At 35.6% G+C, this 17,541-nt stretch overlaps 1 protein-coding gene across 2 annotated transcripts in view; it reads left to right on the top strand.

Moving 5' to 3' along the window:
* Positions 1-2,724: 2,724 nt before the first annotated feature.
* The window catches only part of LOC127864763 (uncharacterized), a 146,439-nt gene continuing 131,622 nt past the window's right edge, over positions 2,725-17,541 (top strand). The window contains exons 1-6 of one of the 2 annotated variants that reach the window (XM_052404623.1): positions 2,725-2,825; positions 5,305-5,423; positions 6,059-6,190; positions 13,773-14,003; positions 14,452-14,537; positions 14,822-15,107. In XM_052404623.1, the coding sequence (XP_052260583.1) occupies positions 5,318-5,423; positions 6,059-6,190; positions 13,773-14,003; positions 14,452-14,537; positions 14,822-15,107 (841 nt within the window). In that variant the 5' untranslated portion in view covers positions 2,725-2,825; positions 5,305-5,317. The remainder of the gene's footprint in view (positions 2,826-5,304; positions 5,424-6,058; positions 6,191-13,772; positions 14,004-14,451; positions 14,538-14,821; positions 15,108-17,541) is intronic. The other variant, XM_052404625.1, reaches the window with a different exon arrangement.

Raw genomic sequence — 17,541 nt, forward strand, 5'->3', positions numbered from 1 at the left:
TTTTCCCTTAGTGGTTTGTGGTCCCTGCATTCATGTAGGATTTTATTTAATCATGGAGAAAGTTGTTAAAATAAAAATCATAAATACAAAACACTAAAGGCCCATATTACAACTTACTAAAAAATATTAACCAGTCCGAAAGAAGAGAAACATATTTATAAAACATTAATTCAAAACAATGACATCCAGCTTGTACACTAAATGGAACTCAAATTTTTAAATATTGATTGGAAAAAAGTGCATGGACTTGTTTTCAATCTAACTAAGGAAACATATATCAGATGGCTCCAGTACAGAATAGTCCACAGAATATTGGGAACAAATCCCTATGTTCAAAATGAAAATTGCTACAAATAATCTATGTACATTCTGTAATTTGGAAGTTGAAAATATATTCACTTTTCTGGAACTGTCCATATACCCAAGAAATATTAAATTTGTTGTCGATATGTTCGTAGAAGTAGACCAAGCATACATATTCCCATTACATGTCAGATCTAGTACTTGGAATTATTAATCCAAAAATGAATGATTTAAATATAGTTTGCCTAGAGCTTAACGGTATATCTTTCATTGTCAAAGAAAAACAGAATCCCCTCAAAGTACGGACTTGTAAACAAATGAAACAAACTTTTGAAATTTACAAAGCACATTAAATCAAATGAAGAATTAAAAATATGGTCCCTTGTGAAAATATTTACTGACATCACATATAATGACATAACTACATAACACATAATTCACTAATACATAGGAATTTGTTTTGTTGTTCTTGTAAACTCTGCATTATCAGCTTGCGTATATAATGCAATTCAGCCCCATCTAATTTTTTTTTTTTTTTTTTTTCTAATGTGCAATTTTTTTATGTTAAATGATATGTACATACTTATATTCAACACTAATTTAGTTTGTATTGAACAAACTAGTGTATGTTGTTGTTGTTACATACTTGTACTATAACTCAATTATAATTGTATATGAATGTATGTTTGAATTTAATACCAATTGCTATACATGAACTACTTTGTTATATGAAATTCATAATGTATGTAATATTCTACGGAGTGAATAAAATTTTGCAGGTAAAAAAAAAAAAAAAAAAAAAAAAAAAGAAAAAAAAAAAAAAAAAAAAAAAAAAAAAAAAAAAATCATAAAGGCTACTAAAGATCGGAATATGTTAGGCGTAAGATGATAAAAATCGCAGACACACAGCTCCATATCATTACAATGCCATAACAATGAATACATTAAAGAAGCCTTTTCACAGTTTTTTTTCATGTTTTGAAGTTATCATTAAATGCTTTCCATTGATAAATGTAAACATTTGCTCTAAAAAGCTCAAGTCAAAAATCAAGAATATTATTTTTTAAGCAAAAAAGTAACCCTCAACAGGGCTTGAACCACTGACCCATGGGGTCCTGGCGTAGAAAGTCTCCGCCTTAAACCTCTCGACCATCCTTCCGCATGCAATGTGTGATGCATTTTATACTATATATAAGCAATCCTCGTAGTTTCACAAAATATAACGACAACAACAGAACTCTCCAAATTATTCAATCGTTTCGCGTTGCAACGCTTTATAATTTTCAGGTTTTTAAATCGTCAAAAGATGCATATAATGGCTATATTAAAGCATGGTAAATGTTCAGTATTACAGTTTCCTCACAAATATCATAACTAAATCGAAAATTTGCGAATCTGAAACAACTTTTTTTAATTTTGTCAATTTACCAAAAATGTGAAAAGGCCCCTTTGTTGGTTGAAAAGTGTATGAGAAAATCGAAAAGTTTTTGTCAAGTGATGGACTCACTTACGTACATACGATGTCATGGAAAGACGTCGATTTTGATCGCGCTAATGCTTACCGTCTACTTTGCAGTGCGCTGTTTTATTATACAAGTGTATCATTTCAAATGTTGAGGTGAGTATATTGCTCAAATGTCCAAATAGATCACTTTTTTTCTTTACAGGATCACTTACTTTACACTTACGCGTTTAATACACTAATATCGGGCTTTCGAAAGATCGGGTCCTAAGAATATTCGCGGACTCTAGTCAATATACGCTCCGTGGAATATTGGACCTTCCGAATATGTATCCTTTGATATATCGGGCCTTCAGACTGTCGGTATTAGTATCAAATTATTTTCATAAGGAACATACCTCATGGAATATATGTTGAATTGATGCTTAAAGTTTACAATTGGACGGTTTTTCGCTACGTTTTAGCCCCCGCCCCAACCCACCCACTGTGCCATATTACATCGCATAGGAAATAAAGCTGTGTAAAGTGAACATGATGAACCTGGAGTTATAGAGCTATTTCAATTTCCTTTATTGTTTCAACGGTTTATTTGTATGGAGTTGGGTAGAATTTGGTATGCATCGTTCTCGTTATTACTGTATATGTTAAGTTTAAAGACATAACTAGGACAACACTTGATCGAGACTTAATTATCGGGAGGTTACTCGAGCCTAACACTAACATGCATGCCTCGAGCAGAGTGAATTTATAGGAAATCTTCACTTGCTATTAACAGAAAAAGATAATCCAAGAAGTTCAATCATAAGATTTTACTTTTGAAATACATTTTGTTTGAATAAAATATAGTTTTGTCTATTTTAAAATGAATGCACTGTTCTAATATTGTGAAATTTTGTTATCAAGCACGTGTCTATATTGCGCGGAATACAGATTTATTATGTTATCGGGCCTCAATTCAGGGGAGATAATTTCAAATGCATTGTGGGTAATAAAAATCTTGATCGGAGTGAAGAGGATATTGATATTTTCTGACAAAATTATCATTCAATCACGCAAGCAAGTAAGTTTAAATGTATTTTCTTTTGTTAAGCTAAACCAAATGTATAGATATTCTTCATTATCGAGCATATTATCTAAATTTCGAAAACCCGCCATTTTGTCTATTCAGCCCGGGGTCTGTACCGATATAAATGAACATGTTATTTGCATTGTATTTGTTCTTTTAAATCTTATTTCGAATAATATGTAAGCAAGTATTAGGTGCTTCGGCTTTAAAAATAAATCGTTAAGTTCTTGAAATATAAACACATAACAATGTAAACAATACGCATTAAAAAATAGGTCATATTGATCGTAACAACCAATCAAATTCGCTTTTTGTCAGCAACTCTTTCAGGAACCACGTGCTCTTGTTTACATTTTTGACAGTTCACACTATACATTATTTTATTTAGTTACTCGTATTCATAATTTGATTGAATATACCTATTAATCTGAATTTTATTCGTCGTGACTTTTTTTGTTTTCAATTGCTTGGATGACAAAATTAACAACAAATAGAAAACAATATAAAAACAACATTAATTTTCTGGGCATGTATCATACATGCCCAGAAAATTAATGTTGTTTTTTTGGCAGACAGCGTAGACCCAGATGAGACACCGCATCGCTCTTTGCTTTAATAAAGATATTTCTGTAAGAAATATTCTAAATATAGAAATAAATGTAATAGGCATCCCTAATTTTGGAAATAAATTGATCCAGTTTAGAAGGATGGGAGAGTCCAATAGGCATAAATGGGTTAAACATAAGTCCCATCAGCATCAGTTGCATATAATGAAAGCAAAATATGTGTTGACAATTAGTTGATAATTATAGCCAATTTAGCGAAATCCAAAGGCACATAAAGGGAATAGACAAAGCATGTGCTTCCAATACAATTTAATGTGATATGTTATATTTTTTATTACTTGATATGTCAAACAAAATCCTTGGTGATACCCTAAGCTGATCATTAGTGTTTATTAAAGACAGCTTTTGAATTCACTAATAGTAGGAAGTAAGTCTAACAAGTTAGACATTTCAGATGCGAACTTATTATGTGGGGGCTTAATTCCCACTTTAAAAAGAATGACAGAAATCTGCCAGACATTTATCTTACATTCTAGCTGTCTATTAATTTATAAGTTGATTAAATCATACTGTATATGATCATATGTAACAAAGCTTTTCAAAAATTATACCTGGAATACCCCAAAAACAGTTTAGGGCAGAACACAAAGTTAGAATTAGTGGAACAAACAACTTAGTTATACATGTATGTTAGGGTCTAATAGTTTACTAGTCATGGGACTTGGGCCATACCAAAGAGTAGGGAATGATATAAAGTGAACAAGCAGGCTGCTGCACTCTTCATCGTTTTGATGCCCCCGCCCCTTTGTCCTTTTGGGTTGGTGAAACATCAAATGTGACAATTTGTTGAAATTAACAATATTTTGGCTTAACTTGAACAACAAATTTATAGCCATGGCTTTAAACGGTATAAACAATTTCTGAAGTTTTATGATATTGGTAGATTATGTAACCACATGGTTCCATTTTCCACCCTGTCCCTTTTTTGGAGCCCCAATTACCACTTAAAGTGCATCTTTTCCTACAGTGAATTACATACTGCAACTTAAGTACAAATGGACCTAATTAAGTCACTCATTTTAATGCCCATTGTTATACGCCCAATACAAAATTGGACCTATAATGGGAACCCCTGTTGCTGGGAGTGGGGTATATGACATACAGGAGAACAAGCAATAATGTTTGAAGGCATAATATCTCGACCAAGTTCGATAACCAGCAATATATTGCTTGAAGCTCTTCTAAATTATGGCCCTTAAATTATGCACGATTGGCTACATTAACCATGTCTGCTTCCTACCTCTAACATGGTGACATTCTTTGTGGTCATTTAATTTCGACCAAGTTCACACACCAGTCAGATTTAACGAAGCACCTCTGAAATACGACTCTTGAATTATCTTAAATTTGACAAATTTATGTTATCTGCTCTCTAAAAGACATTTTATAGATCAATTTAGCCCAGACCTATAAAAGTCAAATTTTGTGACAAATTTGCAGTCTTGTTATTGTCCCCTAGCGGTGAACCAGAGAGGACTTATGAGTTGCACTTTGTGCGTTCTGTCACACTTTTCTGGAACCTGCGATAACTTTAAAAGTTCTTCATATTTGTTCATGAAACTTAAAACATGGATAGATGGCAATATGGAGATTATGCATGTCATTTCATTTTGTTCCTACGTCAAGAATTCTGGTTGCTATGGCAACAATAAGACTAGAAATATTGCTGAAAATGGTGGAGTTTCACCGGTAGGGGACTTATATTGCTTGGCAATAGTCTTGTTTAGATAAGTTTTATATTGTGTGTTTTTTTAATAATCAAACTTTCATCAATATCCATATAGTTTGAACAAGTGTTTAGAAAATAATAAATAATGTAATGAAATAATATGTTATACACCCTTTAGGTAAAAGGTGACGATGGAACTTGAGGATGACAACAGCAACTTCCTGGGGTCACATGACAGCTCAACACAGCTTGATACTGACATTGCCCAGCACACTGTCTACCAGCTACAGGGTACTGGTGAGCCTTGTTCTGGGAAAACTGGGCTTAATCAATGTGCATAAAGTGTCGTCCCAGATTAGCCTGTGCAGTTGCAAACGCTATTCACGGATGACACTTTCTGTAAATGAGAATCATGTGTAGGTGGAAAGTGTGGTCCCTGATAAGCCTTTGCATACTGCACAGGCTAATCTGGGACGACTCATTACGCACAACCATTAAGCCTAGTTTTCCCCGAATGATGTTGGATACGGACACACACTGTCTATCTGCTACAATGTAATGGTAGTCGGTTTCAATAGCAGCAACTCAAATGTACATAGGCACAGATTTTGAGTTTAATTTATTGTTCACTTATCTATAAATTTGTGTAATCATGATGTAGCAATTAGGCAGTGATTCGGAAGAATATTTCAATGTAAAGTTAGTTTTTTACTTAACAGTTTTGAAAACATAAATAATGTCATCGTAGCTGAATGCATTTCTTAGATACATGGCCAGCTTTCAGGATTTCTTGATGACGTATTTCACCTGTAATCTATCACTGTGATATGTAAGCAGATTTTTCAATACAACAATATGTTCTTCTATTATCATATTAAATGAATATAAGCATTTACTATCAATACTTACGTAGTATTGTGTGACATGTTCAGGTGAGGAGGGTGAGATGTCAGTCACGTATCAGATTATAGACCAGCAGGTGACAGAGGAGGGCCTAATGCAGCTCACACTGTCTGACGGCGTCAACATCATACAGACCACCATGGCCACCGACCAGCTACAGTGTGAGTGGCCAACTATGCAAGTTATTGACCACTTAAATAATGTCATAGATTTGCAAAAACCAAAATACAACTTGTATTCAAACAGGGAAAATAATGTTCATGACTGAGACAAAAATACAAGTATGGTTTTATTGTTGAACCAGATTTGGGAAGGCTCCATATTGCAGTCACAACGGTCAGATGTACGCAAGCCTGTGAGTCTGAGCTGTGTATGTGCCTGCATCCAAGCTTTGAATGTGCTTGCATACAATCCTGTATGGACTGTTACTTTGTCATAAATCTTTCACTTTCAAATAACTTACAATAAGTATTCATCATCAGATGACATATAATATTGGGTAAATCTGTCTGGACAATTTTTTTTACACATACAGGTTAAAGCTTAGATTTGGCATTTGTGACTTGTCCAGACTGTATTTTTTCCATTCATCGTGCAATTAAAAAATCATACCACAAATGACCACAAATGAGAAGATGGCATTTCACGTATGACAACCTTCTTCCTCTTCAAAGGTCAGGGTCACACTTAGTTATCAAAGGTGACATTATTTTGTAAAACAGCTTGTCCAGAGTATCAATCATCATGAAATTTTAAAATAACTTTCTACAATTATTCTGCATCATAAGTCAATATCTCTCTTGTCTTCCTTCCACAAAGGTCAAGGTCACACAGAAAGGTCAAATGTCTGAATTGGCTACACATTTTTAGCTCACCTGAGCACAATGTGCTCATGGTGAGCTTTTGTGATCGCCTTTTGTCCATCGTCCGTCGTCAACATTTGCCTTGTGAACACTCCAGAGGCCACATTTATTGTCTGATCTTCATGAAACTTGGTCAGAACATTTGTCCCATTGATACCTCGACTGTTTTCGAAACTGGGTCATGCTGGGTCAAAAACTAGGTCACTAGGTCAAAAAAAAAACAACCTTGTAAACACTGTAGAAGTCACATTTGAAGCCCAATCTTCATGTAACTTTGTCAAAATGTTTGTCTAAATGATATGTTGGTTGAGTTCAAAAATGGATCCAGTCCTTTGAAAAACATGGCTGCCAGGGGGCAAGGCAGTATTCCTTATATGGCTATAGAGGAACCTTGTGAACACTCTAGAAGTCTAGAATTTTTGCCCAATCATCATGAAACTTAATCAAAACATTGGTTTCATTGATATCTGGGACGAGTGCGAAAATGTCCAAATCGGTGAAAAAAACATGGCCGCCAGGGGGCGAGGCAGTTTTCTCTATATGTATATAGTGAAAACATGTGAACAATCTAGAAGTCACATTTTTGGTCCAATCTTCATGAAATTTGGTCAGAACATGTGTTTTCTGGATATGACGGTTGAGTTCGAAAATGGTTCGGTAAAAAAGTATGGCCTTCAGGGGGAGTAATTTTCCTTATATTTAGATAGTAAAAAAAGCTTGTGAACACTCTAGAAGTCACATTTTTTGCCTAATCATCATAAAAAAATTCTAAACATCAATTAAATAGATATCTCGGACGAGTTCGAAAATGGTCATGATTGGTGGAAAAACATGGCGGCCAGGGGGTGGGGAAGTTTTCTATATATGTATACAGTGAAAACATGTGAACAGTCTAGTTGTGATAAGTCATAATGTTAAAGAAAGATAACCTGTACATACTTTCTAATAGTTAACTCCCTTGTATAAACCTGGGACTTCTTTCATAAAATGTGGTGTACATAAAGACAGTAGTTTGCATGCAATTTAATAAACCTATTGTTTCTATGTCATAAAATAACTGTACATGTACTAATGCACTGTAAAGCCTTATCTTTGATCTTTACTGATAAGCCAAGTTAACCTACTGTGTTTTGGTGTATTGATTGAACATCTTCTAAGATCATTTGGATTGGGAAAATCAGTAATCTCAGCAGAAAACTGTGCTATGAAACTGTTTCCATGGCAACCTTGTTATTTGGCATTTTCTAAATTAGAAAGACTCTTTTGATTGAAATAACTTTTGTAAATTTCATTTTTTAGCTCACCTGAGCACAACGTGGTCATGGTGAGCTTTTGTGATCGCCTTTTGTCCCTCGTCCATTGTCCGTCCGTCATCAACATTTGCCTTGTGAACACTCTAGAGGCCACATTTATTGTCCGATCTTGATGAAACTTGGTCAGAACATTTGTCCTAATGATACCTCAACCGAGTCAGAAAGTGAGTCATGCTGGGTCAAAAACTAGGTCACTAGGTCAAAAAAAGAAAAACCTTGTGAACACTGTAGAAGTCACATTTGATGCCCAATCTTCATGTAACTTTGTCAAAATGTTTGTCTTAATGATATGTTGGTTGAGTTCAAAAATGGTTTCGGTCCATTGAAAAACATGGCCGCCAGGGAGCGGGGCACTATTCCTTATATGGCTATAGAGAAACCTTGTGAACACTCTAGAAGTCACAATTTTTGCCCAATCATCATGAAACTTGGCCAAAACATTGGTTTCATTGATATCTTGGACGACTTCGAAAATGGTCCAGATCGGTGACAAAACATGGCCACCAGGGGGCGAGGAAGTTTTCTCTATTTGTATATAGTGAAAACATGTGAACACTCTAGAAGTCACATTTTTGGTCAAATCTTAATGAAATTTGGTCAGAACATTTGTTTCCTGGATATGACGGTTGAGTTCGACAATGGCTCGAATCGATAAAAAAACATGGGCGCCAGGAGGGGAGGTCTTTTTCCTTTTATTTATATAGTAAAAAAAGCTTGTGAACACTCTAGAAGTCACATTTTTTGTCCAATCATCTTTTAAGTTGGTTGAAAAACATGGCTGTCAGGGGGCGTGGCATTTTCCTTATATGGCTATAGTAAAACCTTGTTAACACTCTAGAGGCCACATTTATTTTCCGATCTTCATGAAACTAGGTCAGAAGAGTAATGATATCTTGGATGAGTTCGAAAATGGTTTCGGTTGCTTAAAAAACATGGCCACCAGGGGGTGGGGCATTTTTCCTAATATGGCTATGTATCATGCTTTAGTAAAGCCTTGTTAACACTCTAGAGGCCACATTTATTGTCCAATCATCATGAAACTTGGTCAGATGATTTGTCCCAATGATATCTTGGAGGAGTTCAAAAATGGTTCGTTGGTGGAAAAACATGGCCGCCAAGGGTGCGTGGCATTTTTCTTTATATAGCTATAGTTAAACCTTGTTAACACTCTAGAAGCCATATTTATTGTACGATCATCATGAAACTTTGTGAGAAGATTTGTCCCAATGATATTTTGGACAAGTTCAAAAGTTGTTCCAGTTGCTTGAAAAACATGGCTAATAGTGGGCCGGGCATTTTTCTTTATATGGACTCATGAATCTTCATGAAACTTTGTCAGTATATTTGTTTAAATGATATCTTGGATGTGTATGAAAATGGTTCTGGTCTGTTAAAAAACGTGGCTGCCAGGGTGTTCACTAGTCATGAAAGTTGGTAAGAACATATTGTTCTAATGACATCTTGGGCTGCACAGAACAGGTCAATTCCTTTGAATCTCAGGTGAGTGACTTTGGGCCTTTTAGGCCCTCTTGTATTGATATGTTGGATGAGTTTGAAAATGGTTGTGATCAGTGGAAAGACATGGCCGCCAGGGTATGGGGCAGTTTTTTCTATATGTATTTAAGAAGCATTTTCCTTATATATATATATATATTTTTTTTAAATCTGGGTATTAAAAACATGGCCGCCAGGGAGGGTGGGGTAATTTTCTATATAGGCCTATTGTGAATACTTTGGAACACCTTATTTTTTAAGTCAGTCTTCTCATACCAATAATTTGAAATATTTGCTGAAAAGTTTTAATCTTTGTTTCTTTCCATCTTAGTCTCTCAGGTGAGCGACTCAGGGCCCTTTGGGGCCTCTTGTTTAATTGGAAATATAATTGCGAGGTGAGTCTGAAAAAAGTTCATGTTTGTTTAAAAACAAGGCTCTCGGGTAGGTGGTAGTTTTTTTGAATGTACGTCTACAGTTGTTTATAGTGAAACATTGTAAATACTTTTAGTCACATTTTTAGTTCAATCTGAATGACACTTGCTGAGTGCAAATGTTGTTATCATATCTTGATTTAGTTTACTCAATTAGTTTTAATAATATCATCTTTAACATGGTGACAATCTTTATGAGCATAATATTTTGTGCTCATGGTGAACTTTTGTGATCACCTTTTGTCAATTGTCTCTCTTCCGTTGTGCGTCATGAATATTTGCCTTGTTAACACTGTAGCGGCCACATTTATTGTCGGATCTTCATGAAACTTTGTCAGAAGATTTGTCCCAATGATATCTTGGACGAGTTCAAAAATGGTTCAGGTCTGTTGAAATAATGGCTGCCAGGGGGCCATTTGTTGTTCATTCTTCATGAAACTTGGTTAGAACATTTGTTCAATTGATATCTTGGGCTGCAAAAAACAGGTCATTTCTTTTTATCTCAGGCAAGCGACTTTGCGCCTTTCAGGCCCTCTTGTTACATTTGAGTCACTGGAGTTATCCCCTCTCTCCATAAATTGTGTTCTTTAGATTAAGTTAGACTTATTTTATAAACTAAATTTTTGAAGCAACTTCTAGACTAACAGTAACTAATATTTATATCAGTTTTGTTGAAAGATTGTGAACTTCTTTTTACATTCATTAAGGTATTTGCTGTATTTGTTCATTTTTTACAGTGCATAGATTCTTTAGACTAAAGTTTGTTATTTTCATTAAAGCTGCTTTGGTTTTCACTTATAGATGATTTCTTTGAGTGTATTCAGGCGTATCTGACTGGACGCCTTTAGTTAATTGAATAACAACCAGTCAGTGGTGTCATCCGGACCAGAAATAAGAGTTCTTTTATTAAACTCGATGATTATTTCCGTATATTGTATTACATAAGTGCTCACAAAGTTACATAACTCGTAACCGTCCCGTGACCGGTTCTCTTGCATAAGCGAACGAGACCGCACTACCACAGTTATTTGTAGTGAAACATTGTGAATACTTTTAGTCCCATTTTTAGTTTAATCTGAATGACACTTGCTGATCTTCACACATGGTGACAATCTTTATGAGCATAATATTTCTTGCTCATGGTGAACTTTTGTCAATTGTCTGTCTTCCGGTGCGTCATGAATATTTGCCTTGTTAACACTGTAGAGGTCACATTTATTGTTGGATCTTCATGAAACTTTGTCAGAAGATTTGTCCCAATAATATCTTGGAAGAGTTCAAAAATGGTTCCAGTCTGTTGAAAAAACATTTCCGCCATGGGGCCATTTGCTGTTCATTCTTCATGTAACTTGGTTAGAACATTTGTTCTATTGATATCTTGGGCTGCAAAGAACAGGTCATTTCTTTTTATCTCAGGTGAGCGACTTTGGGCCTTTCAGGCCCTCTTGTTTCTATACTTTAATGATATCATACATAATGCAATTCTAAATACCTTACTACAAATGACAACTATTTAAGAGAAGGCATGTCATGGCGTACGCCTATAACATATAGAGGTCAACGGTCCATTCTGGCAATAAAACAGTTCAGTTTGTAACCTCATCATTCATCAAGGGTCTTAAAAGTAATATCACCATTTGGAGACTGCATGTCCCGTGTAACATCTGTCTCCCTACCTTAAAGGTCAAGGCTAGACTAAAAGGTCAGGGAATATATTTAGCAATAAAACAGCTCTTTCAGACTGTTACATCATCATGCAGTATGCAATTTCAAACTAACTTGCCACAAATGTTCACCATGTTGAGACTGCATTTCATGTGTAGCACCTGTATCCCTACCTCAAAGGTTAAGGTCACACTTAAAAGTAAAAGGTTAACTTTTCCATTAAACAGCTTGTCAAGTTTGTAAACTTTTCATTCATCATGCAATTGTATAATAGTTTAGCTGAAATATTTACCATGTCAAGACTTCGTGTTTAACTACCATTTCGGTGCCTAAACGGATAAGGTCAGACTTAAAAGTTAAAGGAGAAATTAGGCAATAAAGCAGTTTGTATGGGCTTTAACTTGATTATTCCTCATGCAATTTACTATAAATTGTCACCTAATTGAGGTGTTTCACCCCTTGAGCAAAGATAAAGGTCACAACAAAGGCAAAAGGTCAAACATGTTTATGGTTGAGTTTGTTTTATAATTACCAGCCTTATTGACAAAGTACCCTACATATTGCTGATCAGCATCTAATTAAGGATAATCATCATTCAACATAGAACATTTAAATATCTTTTAATAAAAATTGTGTATATAAGTTTAAAACTTACATAGCTTGTAGATACATATACTCTGCTAAGTTCTTAAGCGTGAATGGCCCATCAACATCATGCTTTTAATATACGAGTCGTGTTTTGAGAAAACTGGGCATAATGCATGTGCGTAAAGTGTCATCCCAGATTAGCCTGTGCAGTCTGCACAGGCTAATCAGGGACGACACTTTCTAAATAAATTGCAATATTTCTCAGAAGAGACTTCATTGAAATGAAAAATGTCATAAAAGCGGAAAGTGTCATCCCTGATTAGCCTGTGTGGACTGCACAGGCTAATCTGGGACAACACTTTACGCACATGCATTCTGCCAGTTTTATCAGAACACAACTCATATTATCAGAATACTGTTGCATTATCACTGTTACAATATAGCCATCAGGTGTCCATGCACATTCTTGCAATAAAAAAACTTGCAGAATAGATATTCAGAATAAACTTGTATGTGCATTGGTACTGGAAGTGGAAACTATGATACTTATAATGACGGTACGAAGGTTATGACATGACAGCATAATAATGAAAACGGAAGAATCCGACAATTATGAGATGCGATTATTGGCTGGTATGATTATCATTATGTGACATCAATATAAGGAATTCACCACATCATGAAATTTTGATGGTGAAAAATGCTTCAGTGCTAAAGTGATAACATCAAATAAAGTCACATAATCATCATCATACCGTCACAGTATCACTTTTGTGATTTAATGTTGCATAATCATTTTCCTGTTGTCCCGTTATATAGTTTTGTGATTTCAGGTAATCATTATCATATCATTAAATATAAAGTTTAACTCTTTGCATGCTGGGAAATTTGTCATCTGCTAAAATGTTGTCTGCTGAATTTCTAAAATTAGCCATTTCTTCGATTTTTTTCCAAAGAATACTATCAGAATAGCAAACAGTTTGGATCCTGATGAGACACCACGTTCTGTGGCGTCTCATCTGGATCCAAACTGTTTGCTAAGGCCTTCAATATTCGGTTCCAGCGCTGAAAGGGTTAAGATTCTTGCATAAAAGATGGCCTTCAGGGGATTCAGTATCGAGTCTATTGCCATAATCTTCCGCTCGAAAGTGTTTTCCTTTTCAAAATAATTTATATAATATGTAATAAGAAAATGTTGCATAACAGAGATGGGAATATAAATGGGGACATCCTTGTGCTATAAACACATTTCTAGTTTATTTACAATGCAGCTGGGCATCTTGATCCCGATCTGAATATTCTGGAGGTTATTGAGTTCATCTTTCCAGGCAATACAGAGATTTAGATTTGGTTGTTGCATAAACATTTACCCTTGTTTTCTTTTTTCAGATCTGAATAACAGTGAAAGCATCATGTTACAGACTTCCAATGGTAATCAAGCAATTTCTGAGGCAGCATCCAATGAAGATTATGCTGATCAGGATACATCACATGACACCAAGTGTAGCCAATCAGATGAATCGTTACAAACCAGTGTCATAGATGGTCCTGACCAATCAGAAACTGTGAACATGCTTGATGTGCTAAACAAGCCAATGAAATTGCAATTCCAGGAAGCAGGTATATCAAGTGATTTGGTGAAGAATGATATTTAATAAGTTATAGCACTTTTGTTATAGCTAAAATTGTGTGTAATCAATTATTTTAACTTTATTAAGCTTGTGGTACCAATCGTGTAGATGGGGCAGTGAATTTAAGTTAGGCTCTATTTGTTCTAAGAAATAGCTTTGTTCATACATTAACAACTGTATTGATTATAAAATCAAATAAAAATATTTGAAATCATGTGTCAAAGAATCAGGTAATTAATATGATTAGGTCATAATTTAACCTACGTGGATTTTCATGTTCCCATTTTCATAAAATTTGGATAACTCATAACGTGAACGTACACAAAATGTCAATTTTTCCTACCACTTTATACCCCGGACTTATGAGTGGATAGACTTATGACTGAGTTTTTATGGCAATTTTAAATTGTAATTTTTGTTTGTTTATTTTTTTACAGCAGAAGAAGATTCTGGGGATATAGTTTATGAAAACCAAAATAATGAGGCCAAAGAGTGTGAGAGTGAAAATACACATGAAATAAATGTATGTTGGCTTTCATAATATACTTTCAATAAGTCATTCATACATTTATTTGCTTTTATTTAAATTTATGAAAGAAATAAAATGATTTGTTCAGCATTATAAAGTTGTTACATAAATCTGTTGTTTTTTTTGTGTGTGAACTGAAATGAACTGTCAATAATTGCTTAATTTTGTACCTATATTTTGTGACCCACTACCAAAATATAAAGGGAGAAACACAGAATCATCATTTTCCTGCTATTTGCAAATCACATAATAATTATTTAAACTATATTGAACTACAGGGGTCTTTAGATGCTTCAACTGATCTGCAAGATAAAGACAACAGCATAAACCAGCCAATAGAAGATCAAGATTTATCATCCAGATTTGAGAAGGCAGCAGCTGATGGTGTTATGAGCACCTCAAATAGCTCTGCTACAAAGGTCAAGGTCAAAGAGAAGCATCCTGACCTTTCGCGACCCATAGAGGTCACGGACCACATGGAGGTAATGGTGAAGGGCAAGAAGTGTCTGCTCAAGGTCAACCCAGACACCGGCCAGCTGTGTGCATATCCTCTCATTACCACAGGTAACCATGGCAACAAATGTTACACAAAAACTGGTTCATATTAAACAAACTTGTTAAAGGAAACTTCAAGAAATTCATCAAGTCACTGGATATTCGGTGTTTAGGTATTTTTATAATAGTTTAATTAAATATTGCTCAATACATTTTTGTCAGCAGAAAACATTGGATTTCAAAAGCAACTTATTTTTTTTGGCCCTGTGAGCATACTGTCTAAGATATATATAAAATAACCCTGAGGGAATGATGCCTTAAATTGTGCCCTTATATATAAGGGAAAAAACAATGATATGACTGAATTTTTTACAGGTGTTAAGAGTGCACATGTTACAGGTTAAAAATCATTGATGACCACAATTAATACAATATCAAAACAGAGCAGGCCCGTACCCAGGAAATGGACTCAAGAGTGTCTGTACAAGCCTATATAAGTATAAGAAAATTGATGAAATCAAGCTAAATTAAATAAGTTTGAGCCTTGTTCTGGGAACAGTGGGATTAATGCATATGCATACAGTGGCATCACAGAGTAGTCTGTTCAATCTGCACAGGCTAATCAGGGACAATACTTTCCGATTTTATGAATTTATTTTGTTTAAATGCTGTCTCTTCTAAGCTTAATTCAGTCTAAGTGGAAAGTGTGGTCCCTGACTGTACAGGCTAATTTGGGACAACATTTAAGTCACATGCGTTAAGCCCAGTTTTCCCAATGCGCATCTCAAATCGGTTTAAACCAGGGTTGGCATATTGACCGGTCAATTGAGTATTGACCGGGCCGGCGGTCAATACCCGGTTTAAACCGGTCAATACTGGTCATTACTGGTCAATACTGGTGGATTGAAAATTATAGCATTTCAACATCACAAAGGAAGACTTTAAGCCTTTCTATATTAAATTAATCATTATTATGTAATTGATAATCTTTTTTTTTTGAGTTATTAATTGTAAACAAATCTTTAAAGCTTTAAAAAATCACTTCTTTATTTTTTATGAAAACGGCCTCAAATACATAAGGACAAAGGCAATATCTTTATCTCAGTGTATCTTTATCTCACATCTGCTATTAAAGTATTATTATCCCCACGCTTTTTGAAAAAAAGGTGGGGATATTGTGGTTATCTCCGCCGTCCGTCCGTCTGTCTGTCCGTCCGTCCTGGCCACTATCTCCTCCTACACTAAAAGCACTAGAACCTTGAAACTTACACACATGGTAGCTATGAGCATATGTGCGACCCTGCACTATTTGGAATTTTGATCTGACCCCTGGGTCAAAAGTTATAGCGGTTGGGGTGGGGCCGCGTCAGAAATTATCACTCATTTTTTTAGGTTATTTTACATTTACTTCTTTATTTCTACACCGATTCACTTCAAATTGATACTGGACCTCTCTTATGACAATACGGTCAATCTCAACCATGCATGGCCCCATTCCCAACCCTGGGGCGCCCCGCCCACATAGGCCACACCCACCAAAAATTTCCATTTACTATAATTTTTTCATTTCTACACGGATTCACTTCAAATTGATACTGAACTTTTGTTATGACATTAGGGTCAATCTCAACTATGCATGGCCCCAATCCCAACCCTGGGGCGCACGCCCACATAGGCCACACCCACCAAAAAATTCCATTTACTATAATTTTTTCATTTCTACACGGATTCACTTCAAATTGATACTGAACTTCTCTTATGACATTAGGGTCAATCTCAACTATGCATGGCCCCATAACCAACCCTGGGGCCCCGCCCACATAGACCACACCCACCCAAAATTGCCTTTACTATAATTTCTTCATTTCTACACCGATTCACTTCAAATTGATATTGAACTTCTCTTATGACAATACAGTCAATCTCAACTATGCATGGCCCCATTACCAACCCTGGGGCGCCCCGCCCACATAGACCACACCCACCCAAAATTGCCTTTTACTATAATTTCTTCATTTCTACACCGATTCACTTCAAATTGATACTGAACCTCTCTTATGACAATACGGTCAATCTCAACTATGCATGGCCCCATTACCAACCCTGGGGCCCCGCCCACATAGACCACACCCGCCCAAAATTGCCTTTTACTATAATTTCTTCATTTCTACACCGATTCACTTCAAATTGATACTGAACTTCTCTTATGACAATACGGTCAATCTCAACTATGCATGGCACAATTACCAACCCTGGGGCGCCCTGCCCACATATGTCACACCCACCCAAAATTGCCTTTTACTATAACTTCTTCATTTCTACACCAATTCACTTCTAATTGATGATGAACTTCTCTTATGACAATACGGTCAATCTCAGCTATGCATGGCCCCATTACCAACCCTGGGGCACACCTAGGTCAAACATTCGGCGTGGGGATACGCGTCGGCCTCTGCCGCGCCATTTCTAGTTACTTCATGTATTGTAGTTACCATAGTATTTC

This window comes from Dreissena polymorpha, chromosome 1 (genome assembly GCF_020536995.1).
Source record: "Dreissena polymorpha isolate Duluth1 chromosome 1, UMN_Dpol_1.0, whole genome shotgun sequence".
NCBI classification, from domain to species: domain Eukaryota; kingdom Metazoa; phylum Mollusca; class Bivalvia; order Myida; family Dreissenidae; genus Dreissena; species Dreissena polymorpha.